The 20,237-nt window shown below is 40.1% G+C and overlaps 1 protein-coding gene across 6 annotated transcripts in view; it reads right to left on the bottom strand.

Annotated features, from left to right (window-relative positions):
* The window catches only part of SORCS1 (sortilin related VPS10 domain containing receptor 1), a 578,863-nt gene that overhangs the window by 555,204 nt on the left and 3,422 nt on the right, over positions 1–20,237 (bottom strand). For 3 of the 6 annotated variants that reach the window (XM_068548518.1, XM_068548515.1, XM_068548514.1), the window contains exon 1: positions 7,968–8,522. The exons of 1 other annotated variant lie outside the window; for it this stretch is intronic. In XM_068548518.1, the coding sequence (XP_068404619.1) occupies positions 7,968–8,522 (555 nt within the window). Of the gene's footprint in view, positions 1–7,967; positions 8,541–20,237 lie in introns of those variants that run through there. 2 more of the 6 variants (XM_068548520.1, XM_068548516.1) reach the window with 1 other exon arrangement.

The following is a 20,237-nucleotide window of genomic DNA, read 5'->3' on the forward strand; positions in this document are numbered from 1 at the left end:
CACTAGAGGCATCAATCCTTTGGCTTCAGGGCACAACATGATTAGTTGGTTGCCTGATAACATGATTCTTATTAGCACCTCCTTTAAAGAGTGTACAAGTTGTCCACACTGTCATTCTAGGGTCATTAGCCAGCAGGGAGAAACCAATCGGCACATCCTACACATCCTCCCAGGATAACAAGATGACACACACTAATAACCCCGGATGATCCACCCTTGGGGAGAGGACGGGGGAGGTGAGGGCTTTGATCAAGCTCCATCACAGAGCAGCTTATTACCTCGTAAAGTGTGTCAGGTCAGGGACCTGAGATGGGGGTGTTGTGAAAGGGAGCGCCCCGAGATGGGGTGCTCTTGCCAAGAGTTCTCCCACCACCCCTCTGCACTGACTTGTCAAGTTCTCTCTAAAGAAATTCAGAGATAAACCCCGACGCAGGGACAGCATGATCAAACAGAAAAAGCTCTGGAGGCAGAAAGGGCAAAAATCAAATTCTATCTCTGCCGCCACCTTCGAGCTCGGTGACCTCAGGCAAGATCTTTAAGCCTCGACTTCCTCGGCTTTAGGATGAGGATAATGACATCTAGTTTGTAAGGGTGGTGTGAGGATGAAGTGAATAACGTGGTGATGCCCTAGAACGTACTTCCAGGGAATCTGGTCACTAAATTGATGGCTATTTATATTATTATCATTAAGAGCGATTTCTGTTATAATCAGTGTAGCTTATCTGGCTGCAGAGAGCTATCCCTAGTATGCAGCAAACTCTCCTTTGCTCCCTTCCCCCACCTACCCCACCCCACGCCCCAAAGTTAGAGGAAGTAGAAAAGGCAACAGCTGGTAACTCTATTATAATCCTTGAGCAAATAAAATCCATTAGCGTCAACAAGGCGCTCCTTCAGTTTGACTACTGCTGCTCCCCGAAGTTGAAGCTCTAGTTTCTCTTGACCAAGACCGTACTTAATATTATTTTCAACTAGATTTCATAGGCATAAGACAATTAAAGAGGGGAGGAGGTGACTCTCCCCCTCTTCTCCCCAACCCCCTGCTGCAATAAGCCCAGTGATAAGCAATCTCATCTCCGAAGACCATTAGCAGTGGAACATACATGGTAGATAGGTTATTTACTGCCGGAGACCTCACTTGTAAAAAGTCCCATCTCCTCTCTTTAGGGTCCCTTTTTAAAGATTTCAACAATGCCAAGTACATGACTTTTGTCCTTGCACTGAAGCCCAGGATAAATAACTTGAACAGCTGAGCCTGGAACTCAGGAGCTCCATGGCCAATCTCCATACTTCATTCCTCAATGGCAACCATTAGGGACACACAGGTGCATAGGCTTGAGGCAAACTGTGAGGCTAGGATGCAGCTGCGTCCCATCTCCTGGCTGTGGAAAGCCAGCAGCGTTCCAAACCGAGAATCAGTCGTACACTGTGACAAAACGTGTTTGACCCTCTCCTTCCACTAACTGACCTGCTTAATAGCAACGCCCTGCTTTCCCTCTTTGAGAAACGCAGATGATATCTGTCTTTCCTATCCCCTAGGACTGTGGTGAAAATAAAACTGAAGTCATGGAAGTAATGTTCCCATCTTTGAAAACTCAAGCATTTTGCAAAAGAAAAGGGCTATAACCGATCTAAAGTGGTATAACAACATTCAGGCGTGCTATAGAAATAGACACAATATCTTTTATACACGTGTAAAATTTCATGTAGGATTTCCTGCAGAGCACTCACGTCCTTTTTCTTCCCCTACCTACATTTTAGAATAGGCTCTCTTTTTCCGTATAAACTGTGCACAGTAAGAGTCCAGCTTGGTTTCTTGCCAACCGTTTGATTGTTCCATCCACCCCAAGGGAGCAGGAGGGGCACCCCTCAGGAGTGGCCACTGCCCTTTCACGGGGCCTGGTTCCACATCACACTGACCACGCCTCTTCTCTGCCACCCTGTTGGCCACCGCAGGGACACTGTTTGGCTAGTTTCCCCTCTAGGACACACAGATGTACTCTCCACCCTTTCCAGCCAGAGATAAAGGACAGTAATTGAGACATACATAAAGACAGGACAAACATATTACATACGTTTAGTTAACAGAAGTTGTCAGGGAGCCAAATTAATCTACCCTCCGGGCAGCCCAGCCACTGATATTTCTAATCAAGAACTTAAAAGAAAGTCCGTTTGTGAAAACTGCGTGTGAAATATGTCAAGGTAAAAATGAAACAATGATGACTCCAGCTGAAATTTAATGTGCAAATAAGGGCAGTTATGCCTTCAAGTGGCCATAGAGGTTATTATTTTCTTTTGGGGCTTGGAATACAGCCAAACTCACTAGGAGATGGGTGTGTATATGTTTTTGCTTAAATCATATTTTTAAAACTATTTCTAAGGTTAAGACCTTAGTTAAACATAGTTTACATTTAATGTAGGTTAATTTCCTTGATATAGATAGGAATCTTTACATCTCTACGCTCAACCTTTACTCACACCATCCACTCAGCTCAAAATATCCTTGTAATAATCTCCATCTTTTAATTAAAAATTTCTCTACATTTCAAGGTTCAGTTGAAACACCTGCTTTGCAATGAAGTTTGGAGACCACCTCAGCCAGAAGATGCCTGCCCATCCCTCCTCTGAACTCCTATAGCATGTGACACCCTCCGAGGACACGTACTTTCTGCTACCTCTTCAGAGCATTGTTTGGGTGGCAAACTGAAAGCTCTCTGAGGGCAGGTATCATTTCTTTTCATCTTTGGGCATCACTCCACGTATGTCCCTACTATCAATGCCTGACAAATATTAGGACTCAATACCCATTCATAGAATTAAAAGTAAATATGATAATTTGTGTAAGCTTCTTAGCATAATGCTGCCATATGACAATCTCACCTTAAATGTGAGCAATTATTATTCTCTTAAATAAATTAGACAATTGCACCAGCTTCTCTACCCTAATTTATGAGTTTCTGGGATCCTTCTTTAAAAGGATGTGGACGTAGTTCCCAGAGTCAACACTGATGAGTCTAGAAAATCCCATTAAAATATCTTAAGAGATCTTTACTTTCCAATTTCACATTAAGCAATTTTTTTGTTCAAAGATACCAAGTGCCTTAACCTGAAGATATGATACAATAAACCTAATAAACTATATTTTGCTGCAAATCTACATTGAAATGAATGTCTGCTTGGGTCTCAAATGCCTTAATCTCCTATTAATAGATGTGCATATAAACCATGGAAAGAGGAAGAAACTTGTGAAATGAAAGGCTTGCTCACTTACAGGTCAAGGGTACAGGTCATTGTGTCATTTCTGCATCCTGAACACTCCCAGTGGACTTTATTTAGATGTAGTAGGTGCACAATACCTACAGGTTGACAAAAAATTTTAATGAATTTCAACCAGTAAGGGATTTCAGTGATGCTCTGGCCTATTTGTGTCATTTTACAGAGGATAAAATTGAGGCCACAACATTTTTACAGGCTGTCACTACATATCTAATTTTTCTGTACAGCCAGGACTGTAACCCAGGAGTCTTAATTACCAGTAGAGAAGTATTTCTCCTACAAAAATAAGAGGTAGCACTTAGTGAGCACTTACTATGTACCAGCCAGTTTGTATATGTGATGTCAAGTCTTCTGGAAAAAAAACAAAAAACAAAACAGAAAAAGACGTGCCCTCCTCATATTTTAGTTGAGAGAACAGAAACTCAAAGAATTTAAGTGTCTTGCTCAAAGCAAAGTGCTGGGAAGCAGGAGAGCTAACATTCAAACTCAAATCTGCTTCCAAACCCACTGCCTTCCATGTCATACCATATTAACACCCATTAATAGCATAAAACACAGATCAGAGAAGGTATTATGTGGCTTGCTAGAGAAATCTAAAATCCTTCATCAGTTTACTTTGGAAAAAAAGGTAAAAAAACTTATGTCAAAATGTATAGCCAAATCAAGTGTTCATAGGCAACTCTTTATAAAATCCTATTTGTAATTAACTTAGAAGAGGAATCTATTCCTGAAGAACACCAGAGCTGAAAGCTGAATGATGGCACATTACCTCGTGCTCAATGAATCATCAGGTACAGATTCCATGTCTCAGTAAAGATGAAGATGTGGGTGGATAAGAGAACAGCCAAATCACTACTTTAAGGTAAAGGGTGCAATGTGACAGGCACATGTTATATAGTCCTTGCTTTTCTACAAAGAGATAGAGCTTCCAGCTAAGACTATGTCCTCCTCCACCAACATCTGAAATCCACCCAAAACAGGATTATTTAAAATACAGATCCCCAAAGGTCTGAGTTTTTCTGTCCTACCTTAAAGTCTCTAAGACAAGCCATGCTGTGCGGTTTTGAAGTCAGATCACCCTGGGTGCCAGTCTCTGCTTTGCCACTGAACTGTTATATCTTCTTGGCAAGTCATTTAGCCTTCTGGAGCCTCAGTTTCCTCATTAATGTAATGGGGATAATAATATCTACCCATAACATTTTTGTGAAAATTAAGTGAAACGATGAATGTAAGACATCTACTCAAAAACCTGACTCACTGGGACTCAGTTTACTCACTAAGGGTGGATGGTAAATGTCAAGTCCCAGAATAACAAAAGGCAAAGAATTACATGAAAACCAACCAGATCATTATTCACTACAATAAATGCAGTATTAAAGACATCATAACAGCAAAATATGTCAAGTAAAAGCCTCTGTTAACAATTTGTAACACTATTTCTAGTGAGAAAGGGACAAGACAGTGAACTGAAATATTCAAATTGACTCCATCATAAAAATATGAAAAAGAGATATTAACACTTGACACCTGTCTATTACCTAACAGGGATATTGTAAGGATTAATGAGTGTAGCACTTTGAAATTCCTTGGAAATAAGGAATAAATGCATCCCCATCATACATAGGTATAGACAAATGTATATTTTAACAAACTAAGAATTACTCTATAAATTTAGATCAGGACACAGCATGCCTTGGATGAGTAGGGTAGGAACAATATGTTCTTGCTTACGATACCAAGCTCATGACAAATGATTCATACCCAGCACTTTTCATGCCAAAAGATCCCCCCAGGTGTTCCACCAACTCCATCAACACTTTCCATCAAGCTAGACTGCAGTACAGAGGAATCACATTACACCCACGGACAAGGCAAAACAGTCATATCCTTACACAACTGCACAAGTCCAACAGCGGAGGGGGCAGGAAGGAGAAGGGAAGGAGGTGAGAGAAGGATCCAGAGTTCTTCACAAGTTTGATAGGCAGCCTATAATTACCATACATTTACACCTTTAATGCAGGTGTTATTGTCATCAGAAGCCCTACTTAGCAAAGGCTTTTAGCTAAAGGTGAGATAGGTCCAGAGGGTGTGTACTGCCAGTGGCCCTGAATGGGCTGGGGGTGGATTTATGGGGGACAGCAGCTAAAAGAGAAGAAAATGAGAGGTCCCACCCACTGCTGTCCTCAGTGTTAGGTTAGTGGATTTCTTGCTCTGGGGGGAATGTGAAGTGCCATGAGATGAGAGTTACAAAGAGGTATACAGTACTTTACAGCCACACCACTCTCTTAACTATATCCTGGCCTGTAATTCTCAGTAATGAATCTGACAGGCATCCTCCCCTCCTGTTTTAGAGATGAGGAAATTCACACTCAGGCCATCAGCTTGCCAAGATCAAACCCCAAATAGGCAGAACCAGAACTCAGGTCTCCACTCTGCTTTTCACATCACAAAGTTTCCTAGAAAAGTTTCTTTCTGCCTCCCTTACCTTCAAAATATATTTTAAACTTTATCTCTCCTATGAATCTGGGACTACTTTGTGGAGGATACTGAAACAAGACTATTTCTCTTCCTCTACTGGGTATACATACACACTGAAGAAAAACAACAACAATTTGTATGTAAGTGGGCAGGGATGGAATGTATGTCCTTATAGAATGAGAGACTTAATAGGATAGAAATCTCATTCGTTACATGATTTGAGTGCTCCAACTTTTAACACCTTGATTATTTCCTACATTATCTCAGACTTCCTTACATGTCACCCCTTCAAGCCCTGACCCTAAGAAGCCTGACTGGGTTTATAAGCACCATTAAAAAAAAAAAAAAAAAAGAAAAAGGCTGGCAGTGCTTGGCACCATTTCTTAAATGGAGTTTAAAACTTGCCAAAGAGGTACTCTCTTTTTCTTGCTCTTTCCAAGATCTTTCAATAGGTGAACTAAAGTAGAGGTCTAATGGGTGAGTGATATTTTACGGCTTGAATTATATTAAAAGCCAGAAATATTTTGAGTCCCAAGTCCTTTACTTCTTGATACAAGATTTAATATGTTTGATGTGTTTAAAATTTCCCCTTAAAGCTAGAAGCTTTGAGTTAATCACTTAAAGCAGTGCAAAAGTTATTTAATCAGTTTAAGAAGATTCAAGTTCAAATTGGGGGATTAATTTTAGTGGTTATGATATGAAAGATAGGACAGTTAAGGTAAGGAATGAGGGCAAGGGTCTCCGGAACTCGAATGAAAAGAATTTCAGCTTCAATTATTTGATTAAACCAGTCCTGAGAACCATGTAAAACCATAGCCTTGGTCATGAAGGCTGAATTGTAGGGAAAACCGTGCTGAGACTCTCAGGACAGAGACACGATACAAAATACTATTTATCACGATTTGCCTTAATACAATTTATATCTATGTACCCAAGGAATCCATAATGACAGGCTCTTATTTTAAAATGTTCACAACTTTCATTAAAAAAGCTGACAGTGAGCACAATTCACTAAAGTGGCACTTCCCTGGGAAGGTTTCTGGCAGTAACATCACAACTGAAAACATTTTGAAATGTACCAGGATGCACAGACTGTGCATAGTACAAATACTACAATCTCAGTAATCTGATAGAAGCTGAAACTTTGATTTTTTTTTTCAGTTTACCCATCCTTGGTTTTTATTTTCTTGTCTGCTTAAATGCAGCCTAGTGAAGCTTCCATACTTTTAAATCACCTGCAGTTATCACCACCAAAGCTCTTTCTTTACTATTTCAGCTCCTTGAAGTTTCCAGGTGCAGTTTAAACTGGAATAGCTCCCTCAAATTCCAGACATGCAGGCTTTTCCAAACATCTAAAACCTTCCCTGATCTTGGACACAGCTCATGGACTTGCACCCACGCTCCCCAGTGTCAGCCTCCTGGAAATCCAGCAACCCCTCTCCTCCCTCAATAAAGGGAGAGCTACGTCTCTATTTGTGCTCTTCACTAGAGGAGGTCAGGCAATGGGGGAGAACAGGGAGTTGTTGTCACAGGGACATATCTGATCTTCCTGGGACAGATCAAGCCAGAGAACAACCACTCATTCACAGGCTGGAAAGCCCCAGCTCTCAAAACACACTGGCTGGTGCTGTTAGAAGATGCTGGAGAGTTCCCGTCCTGAAACTTGCATCCACTTGGTCCCCAGAAACAGAATACATTAAGGACTCCTCACCATCCATTGAATTTCTCTTCCGTGCTGGGAAGAGGGGGTTAGGAGCTCCGCACAAAAATAAAAAGGCTACAAATAAAGACTTTTTGATCTTACGTGCTCTCATCCATAAGTCTAGCAAGTTAAAGGGAAAGTCACTTGAGGGAACGCCAGCCTGCCTGGAATTTTAACCCTTTCACCTCTGCATTCAGAATACTTTAACCCGCTCTGTTTGCCTGGTTTTCGGCTCCATCCTACACAAAGGAGACCAAAGAAACGGGAAAGAGGGATCTGCCTGCCCTGTATGAAGCTTTGTTAGAGGTTTGGAGAGGACGCCGGTGTTGGTGGGAAAGGGGTGGTCTCCTAGTTGGTGACATTAAATCCTTGGGGAGGCGGGCAGGGAAGACTTTAGTTTGCACAATGTTTCAAGTCCAGAAACCCCATTTCCCCAAATTCTCAATCAGATCACACGGCCGACTTTAACCCTTTCCATCTTCCACCCCTTTGCCCTCAGTCCCATTATACTCACGCTGCTGTTGTGGCCAGACCAGTGGACCATGGCTTGGTTGTGTGCTGAGTCGCCTGTCAGCGCGAACGTAGTGCTGGTCAGTTTCAGCTCCTCCAGCCGGAAGCGAGTGGCTTTGTCCGGGTCCCGCTCCAGAGTCCCAGGCTCCTGCTGCCCTCTGTCCCTTAGCACTCCCCGGGGGCGTCTTCTCGTGCCCTCTCCCCGTTCCGCCTTCTCTTGATCCTCTCCACTCCGTCTCCTCCGGCCAGAGCGTGGAGCAATCGCCACCGACACCCCAGTGCCCGGGGCCCGCTCCAGGGACAGCGCTCGGTCTCCGGGGGCCACTGCAAACACGGGGCGTCCGAGCAGGGGCGTGGCAGGAGCCCTGCCTCGCGGCCCCAGGTGAGGAAGCCCCCCTCGGGTCGGAGCCCAGCGTGCGGCCGAGCTGGGGTGCAGCGGGGGACCGCAGGAGCCGCCGCCGCCGCAGGCGCCCGGGGCGCAGACGACTAAGAGCCCCGCGCCGGCGAGGAGCGCGCTCAGCCCGGCTGGGGAGCCGCCGCCGGCGCCAACTTTTCCCATTGCGGGAGCGGAGAGGAGCGGAGAAGGGGTCCCGGACCGGAGGTGGCGGCGCGGGGCTCTCCGCTGGCCGGCTACGAGGAGCAGGAGCTCAGGACCCCAACTCCATCCAAGTTGGGCCGCGGTGGGGGCGGGCAGAGGCGGTTCGGGGCAGGTGGCGGCCGCTTGCCCGGGCTGGGCTGGTGCCGAGCGCGGGTTCGGACGGAGCGAGCCGCCGCCACGCGGGGGTGGAGCCGAAGTGAAGTCACGGGCGGAGCGGGCGCTGGCGCGCGGGCAGGCAACACGGAAGGGAGGGCGGGCGCTGCCGGGGCTTCGAGCGCCGCGTCCCGCTCCCGAGCTGCGCTGCGCGCGGTTGGCTGCGGGGACTGGAGGCGCCGCCGACCCTCCCCTTGGGCTCGCCTGCGCCGCCGCCGTCCGCTCCTCGCCGCCGCGCTCTGCGCCCCCGCGGCCGCCGGCCTCCGCGCTGAGCCCGAGTGCCCCTCCCGTGGGGGCGGCCAGCCCGGACCTGGCGGAGTGGTCACTGTGCTGGGGACTTCCTATTCCTGTTTAATTGTTTCTATCAGTCTCTGTGGCTGTTTCTTTTTTCTTTTTTTTCCTCCCTGGTCATTTTCAGTTTAGAAAATAGGGATGAATGGGCTTCTGCTTTCCCTTCTTAGTCTCAGGGAGTTGGCATCTTGACCTTACCTTGGGAAGAGTCTGTGTGTCCCAGCATCAGCAGAGAATGATGTAATTAAAAGATCGCAGGGGTGTGTGTGTGTGTGTGTGTGTGTGTGTGTGTGTGTGTGTGTATTCTGGGGGATTTTCCCATCAATTATCACGCTTAGATTTCTTCCTTGACCTCCTAAAGCACTCACTGTATTTGAACCCAATCTTACTGCATCTTGTGGGCGTATCTTGGCTTCCCTAAGAGACTGCACACTCATTGAGGACGGGAAGGCTACGTTGTGAGCAACTTGGAAAAAGTAACCAGTTCATTCTGTGTGCCATTTTATCCTTAGTACTTGGACACAGTGCCCTACATGGTAGGAAATCTGTCAGTCATTAATTCAATAAATATTTATTGTAAGCCTATTATATTTCTGTGTGCAAATACATACAGGAAAGGAGGCATGGTGCTCCATCTATCCTGTGGCATTCGTGCCTATCCCAGAGCTACTAACACATGCCTTAAGACTCAATAGGAAACCATGTGGGTGCTGGACGCTCTGCCATTAGTTTGCTGGGGAATGTATGACAAGTAGCAATCTGTCAGCTTCCTAGGTTTAAAACTAACTTGTTGCATTAGGTGACCTTTAAAATCCCTTTCACTCCTAAAATTCTATAATTGTATGATTATAACGTCTGCCCAGCCTAGCTCCCCTGCTACTATTCAAAAGTTCAGATTAAGATTTATAGTAGGTGAATGGGCTTTGAAAAGTACCAAGAATTTCTCAAAATCCAAGCCTTTTTCAAATAGAAAGTTGCTTCTAAGGGCTGAAATACCTTCACTATCTTCATGAGCCAGATAACACTTTATCACATGGTAGCTGTTAAATTATTCTGTGAATTTTTATTGATTGAATAAATGAATCCCACCACAGAATAGTACAGTTCCCAGTTTCTAATTACATGTTTGTTCATTTTCTCACCTGCAAAGGTAACCTCACTGAAAAATCTGAATCCTGAGTTTGTGACGGGACCAACTTGCAAGTAACAGAGTGATCATTATTCTTTAATTAATAATACTCTTTTTAATGCTGTACAAGAGGAGTTTATCTTATTCCAAGCCAGAGGTGTGTTACAAAAAAATTTAAAATGATTGTTCTCATGATCGATCCAAGAAATATGCCAATGCAAAGAGCACAGGCTTCTCAGCCATAAAACTTGGCTACTTAAAAGGACAAAAGAGTGTCCTGTTTGTCATTAAAGGAGACACAGACTGTTCTTCCAAAAGTACCATTACTACCCAAGCCTGAATCCTCCTAAAAAAGGACCACTGGCATATTGTGGCTTCTAGATGGAGGAGAGGTGAGCCAGAGGTTATCTCCTTCCTCCCAAATGGCAAGTGCTCTTTGTCAAAGCCCAGGAGAGCTGTTTTCCTCTCCTCAGAAAAGTTTTCAAAGCTTTGCAGGATCCTTTGCTTAATGCCTTCTTTCTATGCCCTGCTAACCTCCTTTCCACTCTGTGAGAATTCCTCCAAGAGAGGAAAACCAGATTAGATTAAAGACTCAGAACCCAAATGAACTCCCATCCAAATATAAGACTGGAAAAAGCAAAATGGAAAAGAAAATAGTAAATTCACATTTTCTGGTCTTAGTCTATTATTACCCTACCAAAATTTAGATTGCTGTGGTTTCAAAAGGAAGTTCTTCCTGAAGATTTGGGAAAGTAGAGCTGACATTTCCTCCTCAAGGAGTTTACAATGCCCATCTTTTCAAATACCTACTACAGTAATCCCTTTTAGTGAAAGCATTTTCAGTCCATTTGCTGAGAATTCGTAGAGGCAGGCACTTTTTTAATGTCTGATTTTAATTATCCATTTGTGAAAAAGTTTACACAGATATAGGAGAAATTGACTCCAACTATTTTTTTTTAAATAAATTCATTTTATTTCTTATGGCTCTGGTCCCCATGAACTTTTGTCAACAAGCAGAAAGAGAAAATATCAGTAATTCCCTAAACCATCATCTTTTTCCAGAGGACTTCAAGAAATAGGCTAATCATGGGGGAAAGTGGGCTAGTCTATTTCTTGGTGTTTGCAACCCAACAACCCAATAAGCAACCCAATGGGTTTTATTAATATGATCCATTAGGAATGGGTGATTTGTTAGGAAAATAGTTGATATAAAAGGCCACTAGAGAGCGTAGATCTATAATTCCAATTAGGAGTCTTTTTCATTATGCACATGAAGAATATGCCACCACCTAATGTAAGCCACCATCATTTCTTACCTGGACTAGCTCAACAGTCTCCATACTACTCTCCCTACTCCAAGACTGCTTTGCTCCATCCTTTCTCTACAATAGTCATCTCCAAAGTGGGGTACAAGTGCCAAAATGGTATCACAAGGTGATTCATTTGTGTGCAGGAAATAGACTAGTTAATATTCAATTACTGATTAACATATATTTATATGTTATTTATATATCTATATCTATCTATCTCTACATATCTATGTATCTATCTATCGAGGGAGAGAGAGAGAGAATATGAACATATGAACATTTTGGAGTCACATGCTGATTGGTGTACATGATCAAAAAAGTTTAGATGCCTTGCCCTACAAAGCAGCAAAAGTGGTCTTTCAAAAGTATAAAAAATACCATTCCTTGCCACTATTTAAAACTTCAGTAACTTACCTTTGCAAACAGAATATCTACACTCCTTACCATGACCCATCAGGCCTGCATGAGCTGGGTCCTGTCCATTCCTCAGTCACATTTGACAGCACTCCCCCTCCTCACCCATATGCTTCAGTCACTCTGGACGATCCCTACCTCCCATGTGCTAAGTTTTTTCCAACTCATGACCTTTGCATATGCTGTTCCCCCTACCTGAAATGCCCACCATCACCCCCATTCACATGGTGGACTCCTTTTCTTTGAAACCTTCACTTTAAATGTACTTCCTTAGGCAGACTTTCCCTGAGTCCCTAACTAAGAAGAAATATCTTGCACATTTTCTGCATCAATCCTTTCTTAGTTCCTTCTTAGCATGTTACAGGCTTCAATTATTTTATTTGAATGTTTTTTTGTTAATACCCACCCCACCCCAAGCAACATGTGGATAAGGACCATGTCTCCCCTGTTCATCTTTCCTTTCCCCAGCACCTCCTTCACCTGCCTGGCTCATGGAAGCGCTCAATAAGTAACTGGCTAGCAGAGCAACACTAGTGTACCAGCCCTGGCTGCACAGCTGCTAGAAGTTAACATTCTGTAGATCAGATGCATCCATGTGCTGGAAACCACGCTAAGGATTGTACATGTGCCCGATCATTTGGTTTTTTACAAAATTTATCTCACCTGAGTACTATCATTGTCCCCACTTTAAAGATTACGTTAAACAACTATGCAGAGTCACATGGCAATTTCATGCAAGAGGCAAGGCTTGAACCCAGGCATCTTATTCCTAATATGTTCTTGACTTTTTGCAATACTGTTGCTACTCCAAATCCAAATAATTACAGGTAACTTTATGGACAATTTGCTATGTGCCAGGTACTCTAATTAGCACTTTGAATCATTTTTTTAGTAATGTGGAACAATTACTTTTGGAAACAAGTGAGCGAGTTTATTTAGGCTGAAGGGAAAATGTGTATTCTCCAATTTATATTGGCTTTTATTCATTTAAGGGTTGGGGGTAATGTTATATGTGGTTATAGCCGCATACACCTTATATGAATAGAGTGGTATGTTCACTACTAACAGAACCTTGCTGCACCGACTGCATTAACTGTCACATTGGTTTTTCTTCTTCCCCTTTTCCTAGGTCTCTATGTCTGATGGATATCTTGGCTTCAGCTGCACTAAATCACATTTTATGTCTCATCATTAGAACAATGTCTTTTAATAGCTCTCAAAATACTTGGCTCCCCTTGGATACCATTGACACAAGGTGTCTTGCATTTCAGATCAATTTCATGAAGAACCACAGAAAGAACACTGGGGAGAATAATATGCAGACTCTTCTCATTGCTTGCCAAGGGGATGATGGGATGTTTTAAACTGCCCTTTAAAATATATTCAGGTATCAACAAATACTGGCCTAGCTCTGAATTCAGTAATGGTATCTCTTCGCATACACCCAGTCTAAGTGGCCTGAACAGGAGAGCTTAAGCCCTCTTATCTGTAAAAATAGGTCTGAGATTATCTACTTGACTCATAAGGTGTTGTAAAATTTAATTCAACTTCATACACCTCTTAGAGACAACAATACTGCCTTGTATTTATATAACTCTTATCTCATCAGACCTCTAAACAGTTTTTGGGTTTTTTTCTCCTAGTTTAATAAATCTTGCAGCAGCTCCAAAAGTTAGGTAGGGGGCAGTTTTTGCCTGCATCTCACAGAATATAAAGAAATTTACCCAAGGTCACAGAGTTAGAGAAAAAACTTAGAACTAAATTTTGTTATCCTTTTTCCCTCCCTTTAGTCCAAATCCTGCCCCAGTTTGCATATACATGAATTAAAATTCCACACTGTTTTTGTTCAGCGATTATGTGCATTTCTTACACAATCATTTCAGGTTTCAAAAGATAGCTTGTATAGTTAAACGGGAAGAGAGAAGCATGAAATAATATCACTGTCATTGTGTAAACTCATATGCATATATATTTCTACCATTTAAATAGTCAAACAATGTGAAATAGAGAAAATGTGCACTATGACTTAGTAAGTTTATTTAGAGAGGTATTATTAGACTTTTAAAAGTATACCTTTGGGGCTTCCCTGGTGGCGCAGTGGTTAAGAATCTGCCTGCCAATGCAGGGGACATGGGTTTGAGCCCTGGTCCGGGAAGATCCCACATGCCACGGAGCAACTAAGCCCATGAGCCACAACTACTGAGCCCGCACACCACAGCTACTGAAGCCCACACGCCTAGAGCCTGTGCTCTGCAACAAGAGAAGCACCACAACGAAGAGTAGCCCCGCTCGCTGCAACTAGAGAAAGCCCATGCGCAGCAATGAAGACCCAACACAGCCAAACATAAATAAAAAATTTAAAGAATAATAAGAAAATAAAAATATACCTTTACCAAAAAGTCTTAGAATGTATTTTAAAAATTCATTATAGTCTTAAAATGATCTAGAAATTGTAACTTCTATCATTTCTCTCTCTCTTCTGTCCTCTAGTCTGTTAGTCCAACATAAAAAGGCTTTGACATAGTAAATCGCAAAACCAACTTCATAATACTTTTTCTATTCCAGTCTCCTTGAAAGTAGAAATATGTAATAAGAATCTGCTTTATAAAAAATAAATTAAATTAAATTAAAAAAAAAAGAAAGTACAGATATGAACTCAGTTGGAGCTACATTTCACTTCTGTTTCTTTGGGAGTACTAACTAGAGGAGAGAAGACGAGAGAAATGGAAAGCTGTCCCTCAAATTCTTTAAGGGCCACTGAGATGATAACCAAAAGCTTCCTATATCACAAGAAGTCGTCTTCGGTTATTTTTGTCTCTTTTCCAAAGAACTGATCCAAAGATGAATGAGGTTATCACTGAAGCCAAATTCAGTAGATTTCTAGGGCAAAATATTCCAGCAGAATACAACTCTATAAAATGTACAGTAGCCGTTGAAAAATAAGATCTTTGGGACTTTTCTCTCAGAGCACAAGCATAGCTTGCAAAGAAAAGGAGGAAATCAAAGAATAAGTAGCACAATTGGGCAGACACTAACTACTTTGTGCTGCTTCCCATTTCTTTGTTTGATCTGGACAAAGCATAGACATACTCCAGCCCTCACGAGTCCAGACATCCTGACAGTATGCTACTCTCTGGCAGCAGCACGAAAGTACACTGAAGAGGAAGGCAAGAGAAGTGATCAAAGCAGAAGTTATTGTGTCTATCTGCCTCTGGTGCTTGGAGACAGTACAGTGTGAGGCTTAAAATCCTATACTTTGAAGTCAAGATCCTAGTCGTAAATCCCATGTATGCCACACCGTAGCTGTATAATATCATTTGAATTTCTGAATCTCTGTTGCCTAATCTGTAAAATGGAAGTTATATCACTTCCCTCATGTGAGGCTGTTCTATATGGCACAGAGCAAATGCTCAATACCTGTTAGCTGTTTTTAAAGTTATTTCACATTTCAAATACCAACTTCCATTTGACACTGCTCCCTAGGTAGAAGAAAGTTAAAATCCAGTCTACTGAAAAAAATAAATCTATTTCCTGCTGAATATAAAACAAAAATTAAAGACCACCATCCCCTATAAGATATAATAAGAGGGGTAGACAACAGAGATTGAAACACAGAAGTTTTGCTTTGGAGGCAAATTGAATGGATGGAATAAACTACTGCCTTCTTGGTTCTTGCCAAACCTATCTTCCATGTGAATCATGGTACAAGGAATCTGCACCTGAGTTTCACAAACTTCTAGGAGGTCAGCAGTAAATTGGGTGGTAGACTGAACTTTTGACCGTGTACTTGAATTATTCTTTGCAACGTGAAAATTTAACTTTAGAAAAGGTCAAAGGAATCCCTTATTTAATACGTCATGGAGTAAATGCATGCCATTTATCATGAAGAGATACTACGACGTCTGAACACATGAACAAGCTTAGATAAATGCCCAAATGAAGATTCATGAGTGTTTGCCATGAACAACTGTTATTAGGAAGTGCTCAGCTACCTTTACCTGCTCAGTATCACCGGGTACGATTATGTGAGTCACATTGTGGGATGAGGTCTGTCCATTTTCTAAAGCCAGCTGTGGTCCAGGCAGTGGCAGTCTAATGAGCCCCTATCTAAGAGGGCATGTGGTACGTTGTCAAGCTGCTTTATGCCTGCTGTCCAAACGCTGGATTTCTGCAGAGGCCCTACTCCAAAATCGTTTACGCCATTCCTCCATCTCCTAGCCCAACTCCTTGATATTTCTAGATTTTGGTTCCCTGAATTGATGACCTCATGGTGCCTACCAGCCATCCTTTGTAGCCTAATTCTTGATCCCTGCGTGCATATCCTATGGCATCGCACCCTAGATTTGTCATTTCATTAGAAAATGTTTGAAATTTATCCATAGCCTTTTAAGGGTTCTTATTATGGAAATTATCCTATAATAAATTTTTCAGTGCTGTTGTTTTAGTGCTAAGTAGGTAACCACTATCTCTTTTCTATATTCTCTTGGCCACTGGTATCTATTCCGACATTGTACTTTCATTATTATGATCATCTGTCTTACCCTTTTATCTCCCCCATTAGACTGCAAACTCCTGTAGGTTACAGGTCCTGTATGTCTTATATATTTATCGCTTTGCCTTAGTATCTAAACCAATGCAGGCACAGAATAGACATTCGGTAAATGTTTGTTGAATGAATGAATGACAAAGCTGGTGTTCTCATTTCTTTGACAGCATTTCTTAATATCATCAGATAATCATCACTAGGATGAATCACAGACACCCACCACCAGTGTCACATAAAGCTACGTTGACACCAAAGACAAAAGTTGAATCAATGAATAAAGCAATTTAAAACAAAACATGGACTGAAAAAGTTCATGTTTTCCAACCTATTGCTATTAGTTGCAGCTTGTTTGAAGAGAACCCTGCTCAATAACAATGACAATGCTTTTTAGCATTTAAAATATTTTTTAAAAATTATTTTGAAATTTAACCTATATCCATGAGAGTATCCAAGTCTTAACTAAATTGCTTAGTGATTTTATTTTTATACACACACACACAACCACACAGATGCAGAGAGAAATCTTCTCCAGCCTCCCAAAGGCTCCCTGTACCCTGCCAGTCAGCAGCACCAAGGCAGGTACACTCTGACAAAGAATGCCTATTCTGACTTCTAGAACCATAGATTAATTTTGTTCTTTTTGAATATATTTAACAAAGTCAATCAGTATGTACCCTGTCTAGCTGTTATCATTCAGTATTATATTTGTGAGATTCGTTACCCATGTAGAGGGTACTAGCAATTGGTCCATTTTATTCCCATGTAGTATTCCACAACGTGAACATACAACTGTTTACTTATTCATTATACTGTTGATAGACATATAGGTAGTGTCTATTTTTGGCTATTAGGAATACAGCTGCATCATTGTGAATGTCATTTGGTAGACGTAAGCTAGACTTGCTCTAGGATATATTCTGGGGCCTGGAATCAATGAGTTCTAAGGAAGGTGCATGTTTACTTTTGCTATACGATGCTAGTTTTTCAGTGTTTGTTCCAAACAGCAATGTGTGAGACTTTCAGTTATTTCACATCTTCACCAACCCTTTTTTTTTTTTTTTTAATTTTATCCATTCTGGTGAGAGTGTAGAGGTATCTCATAGTCATTTAATTTGTATTTTCCTGAAGAATAATGATGCTGAGTACTTTTTAAAATATTTACTGGCCTTTGAATATTCTATTTTTCTGAAGCACTTGTCCCAGGCTTTTGGTCAGTTTTAAAAATATTGGGTGGTCAGTCTTTTTCCTATTGATTTGTAGGAGTTTTTACGTAGTCTAAATACAAATCCTTTTCCACATATATTTTTATAGACAATAGTAATAATTTTACATTAATGTTCCAAATTTGGGGGTTTTAAAATGATAATTTTTGATAAATAGAAGTGCTTAATATTTATGTAACACAATTTATCAATTATTGCAAAACTTTCTTTATGGCTAATGCTTTTTATTTTCTGTTTAAGAAATCTTTTCTTACCCCATGTTCATGAATGTATTCTCCTATTTCTTTTCTATAAGCTGTATTGTTTTCTTTATCACATTTATTTTTATAATCCATGTGTGATTAATTTTGTGTGTATGGTATGAGGTAAGGCTGAAAGTTCATATTGTTTTATATGGATACCAATTAACCCACTGACATTAATTTAAAAGACCACCCTTTTCCCACTTCACTGTTGTGACATTTATTGTACATCAGGTGATTGTATTTGTGTATTTGTGTTTCTGAATTTTCTATTCTGCTTAATTGATCAGTTTATCAAACTCTGTGCTAATAAAAACATTTCTTAATTACTATAACTTTTTATAATAAATCTTGATTTTGGGTGTGAAGTCCCCTACTTAGTTCTTCCATATTGTATTAGAATTGCCTTGTCAATTAAAAAAAATCCTGGACTTTTTAATGGGACTGCATTGTGTCTATAGATCAATTAGGGAGAAATTAACATCTTAAAAATATTAAGTCTTCCAATCCATGAATATATTATTTCTCTTCATTTATTTAGATATTCTGAGTCCTCTGTCAGCAATATTTATTAGTTTTCAGTGTAGAATCCTACACATCTTTCAATAAATTTATTCCCAGGTATTGGAGGTATTTGGTGGCATTGTGAATATTATTTCTTTGTCTTAATTTTCAACTAATTATTTCTAGTATATTGAAACAGAATTAATTCTTACATTAATTTTGTATCTAGTGACCTTGTTAATTTTGCTGATTAATTCTAATAATTTTTTGATTCTTTTAGAATTTCTATGTGCCTAATGATATCATGTGTAAATTAAACTTTATTTCTTTCCTTCAAATATTTCTACCATATGCTTATCAATTTATGTATTGCTTATTGCTTTGATAGGAAGAGAATTATGATGATGAATAGAAATGGTGGCAGTGGGTCAGAAAATAAGTGGGCTCAGAAATCACTATGAAGTACATTATTTACTGGGGATTGTTTTGCAGATGACATTATCACATTAAATAAATTTTTTTTATTCTCAATTGGCTGACTTTTTAAAAATCATGAATGGGTTTTGAATTTTATTACATGCTTTTTATGCATCTTTTTTTTAACATGGTGAATAATGCACATATTTACATTTTCCAGTTATAATGCACTTGGTATATTATTGCTTAGTCAATTCAAAAATTTTCAAGTATTTTTTAGAAAGTAAAGAACTATGGAGTGCAATCAATGAAATACCTTTTAACTACACTTAACATTTGCAAATGATGTAAATTATAAAAATACAAAGGCTATAATTTCTACAATCACACTGGTCTATAAAGTTAATTAATATAGTCTGTGCAATTATAAATAAAAATATACCTCTAGTATTCTGAAAATAAGCAAGTGTTTTAGCTGTTCCTCCAGATAGTCATTTGTTCATTTATTAGCAGCAGAGGCAATAACACAGTGCTAAAAATAAACAGGCATCGATTTTACAATACACACTTACAAAAGCCTTCTATCACAACTGGCAAGTGCAAATAGACCTTCTATCTATCCTTAGTGCATTATTCTTTTCACAAGTAAAACAGGAAAGTAAAATAGTGAATTTAATGCTATTCAGCACCTTGAATAAAGTCAAGAGACTTAACATCTACATATATCAAAACATTTGCATCTGTATGAAATGGTTACATATTTTCCTCCTTTGTTCTGATGATGTAAGTTGATTATAGAATGTTTAACTAATCTGGCATTCCTGGAACAAACTCCACTTTAACATAATCTATTATTGTATTTTATTGGTGATTCTCATCAGTTTATATTTTGTTTAGGATTTTTACAATTATATTCATGAGATTTCTTGTTCTTTAATTTTTATTTTGTGTAATGTCCGTGCCAGATTTTGGAATCAAAAATATGTTGGCTTCATAAAATAAATTGGTAAGTGTTCCCACTTTCTCTATATTCTGGGGGAATTCGAACGAGATTGGTTTTATTTTTTCCTTATGTATTTCGGGGAAATAACCGTTGAAGTAATCCGGGCCTGGAGTTTACTTCATGGGAAAATTTTATTTACACACACAATTTCTTGTGTGTATGTATGTATGTGTATATGTATATGTGTATATATATATATATATATACACACACACACACACACACATATACACATATATATGTATATATATATATATACACACATATACACATATATGTGTGTATATATATAATTTATTTTTGCATTCATTTTGGTACATTGTGTTTTTCAAATAATTTATACAATGAATCTGAATTTTCAGTCTATCTGCATAAATTTGTTTCTATTACCAATTATACTACTCTTATTGTTTTATATATTAGATTTATAGTAATATCCTTTTG

The sequence above is a fragment of the Eschrichtius robustus genome, chromosome 7, assembly GCF_028021215.1.
Source record: "Eschrichtius robustus isolate mEscRob2 chromosome 7, mEscRob2.pri, whole genome shotgun sequence".
Classification (NCBI taxonomy): domain Eukaryota; kingdom Metazoa; phylum Chordata; class Mammalia; order Artiodactyla; family Eschrichtiidae; genus Eschrichtius; species Eschrichtius robustus.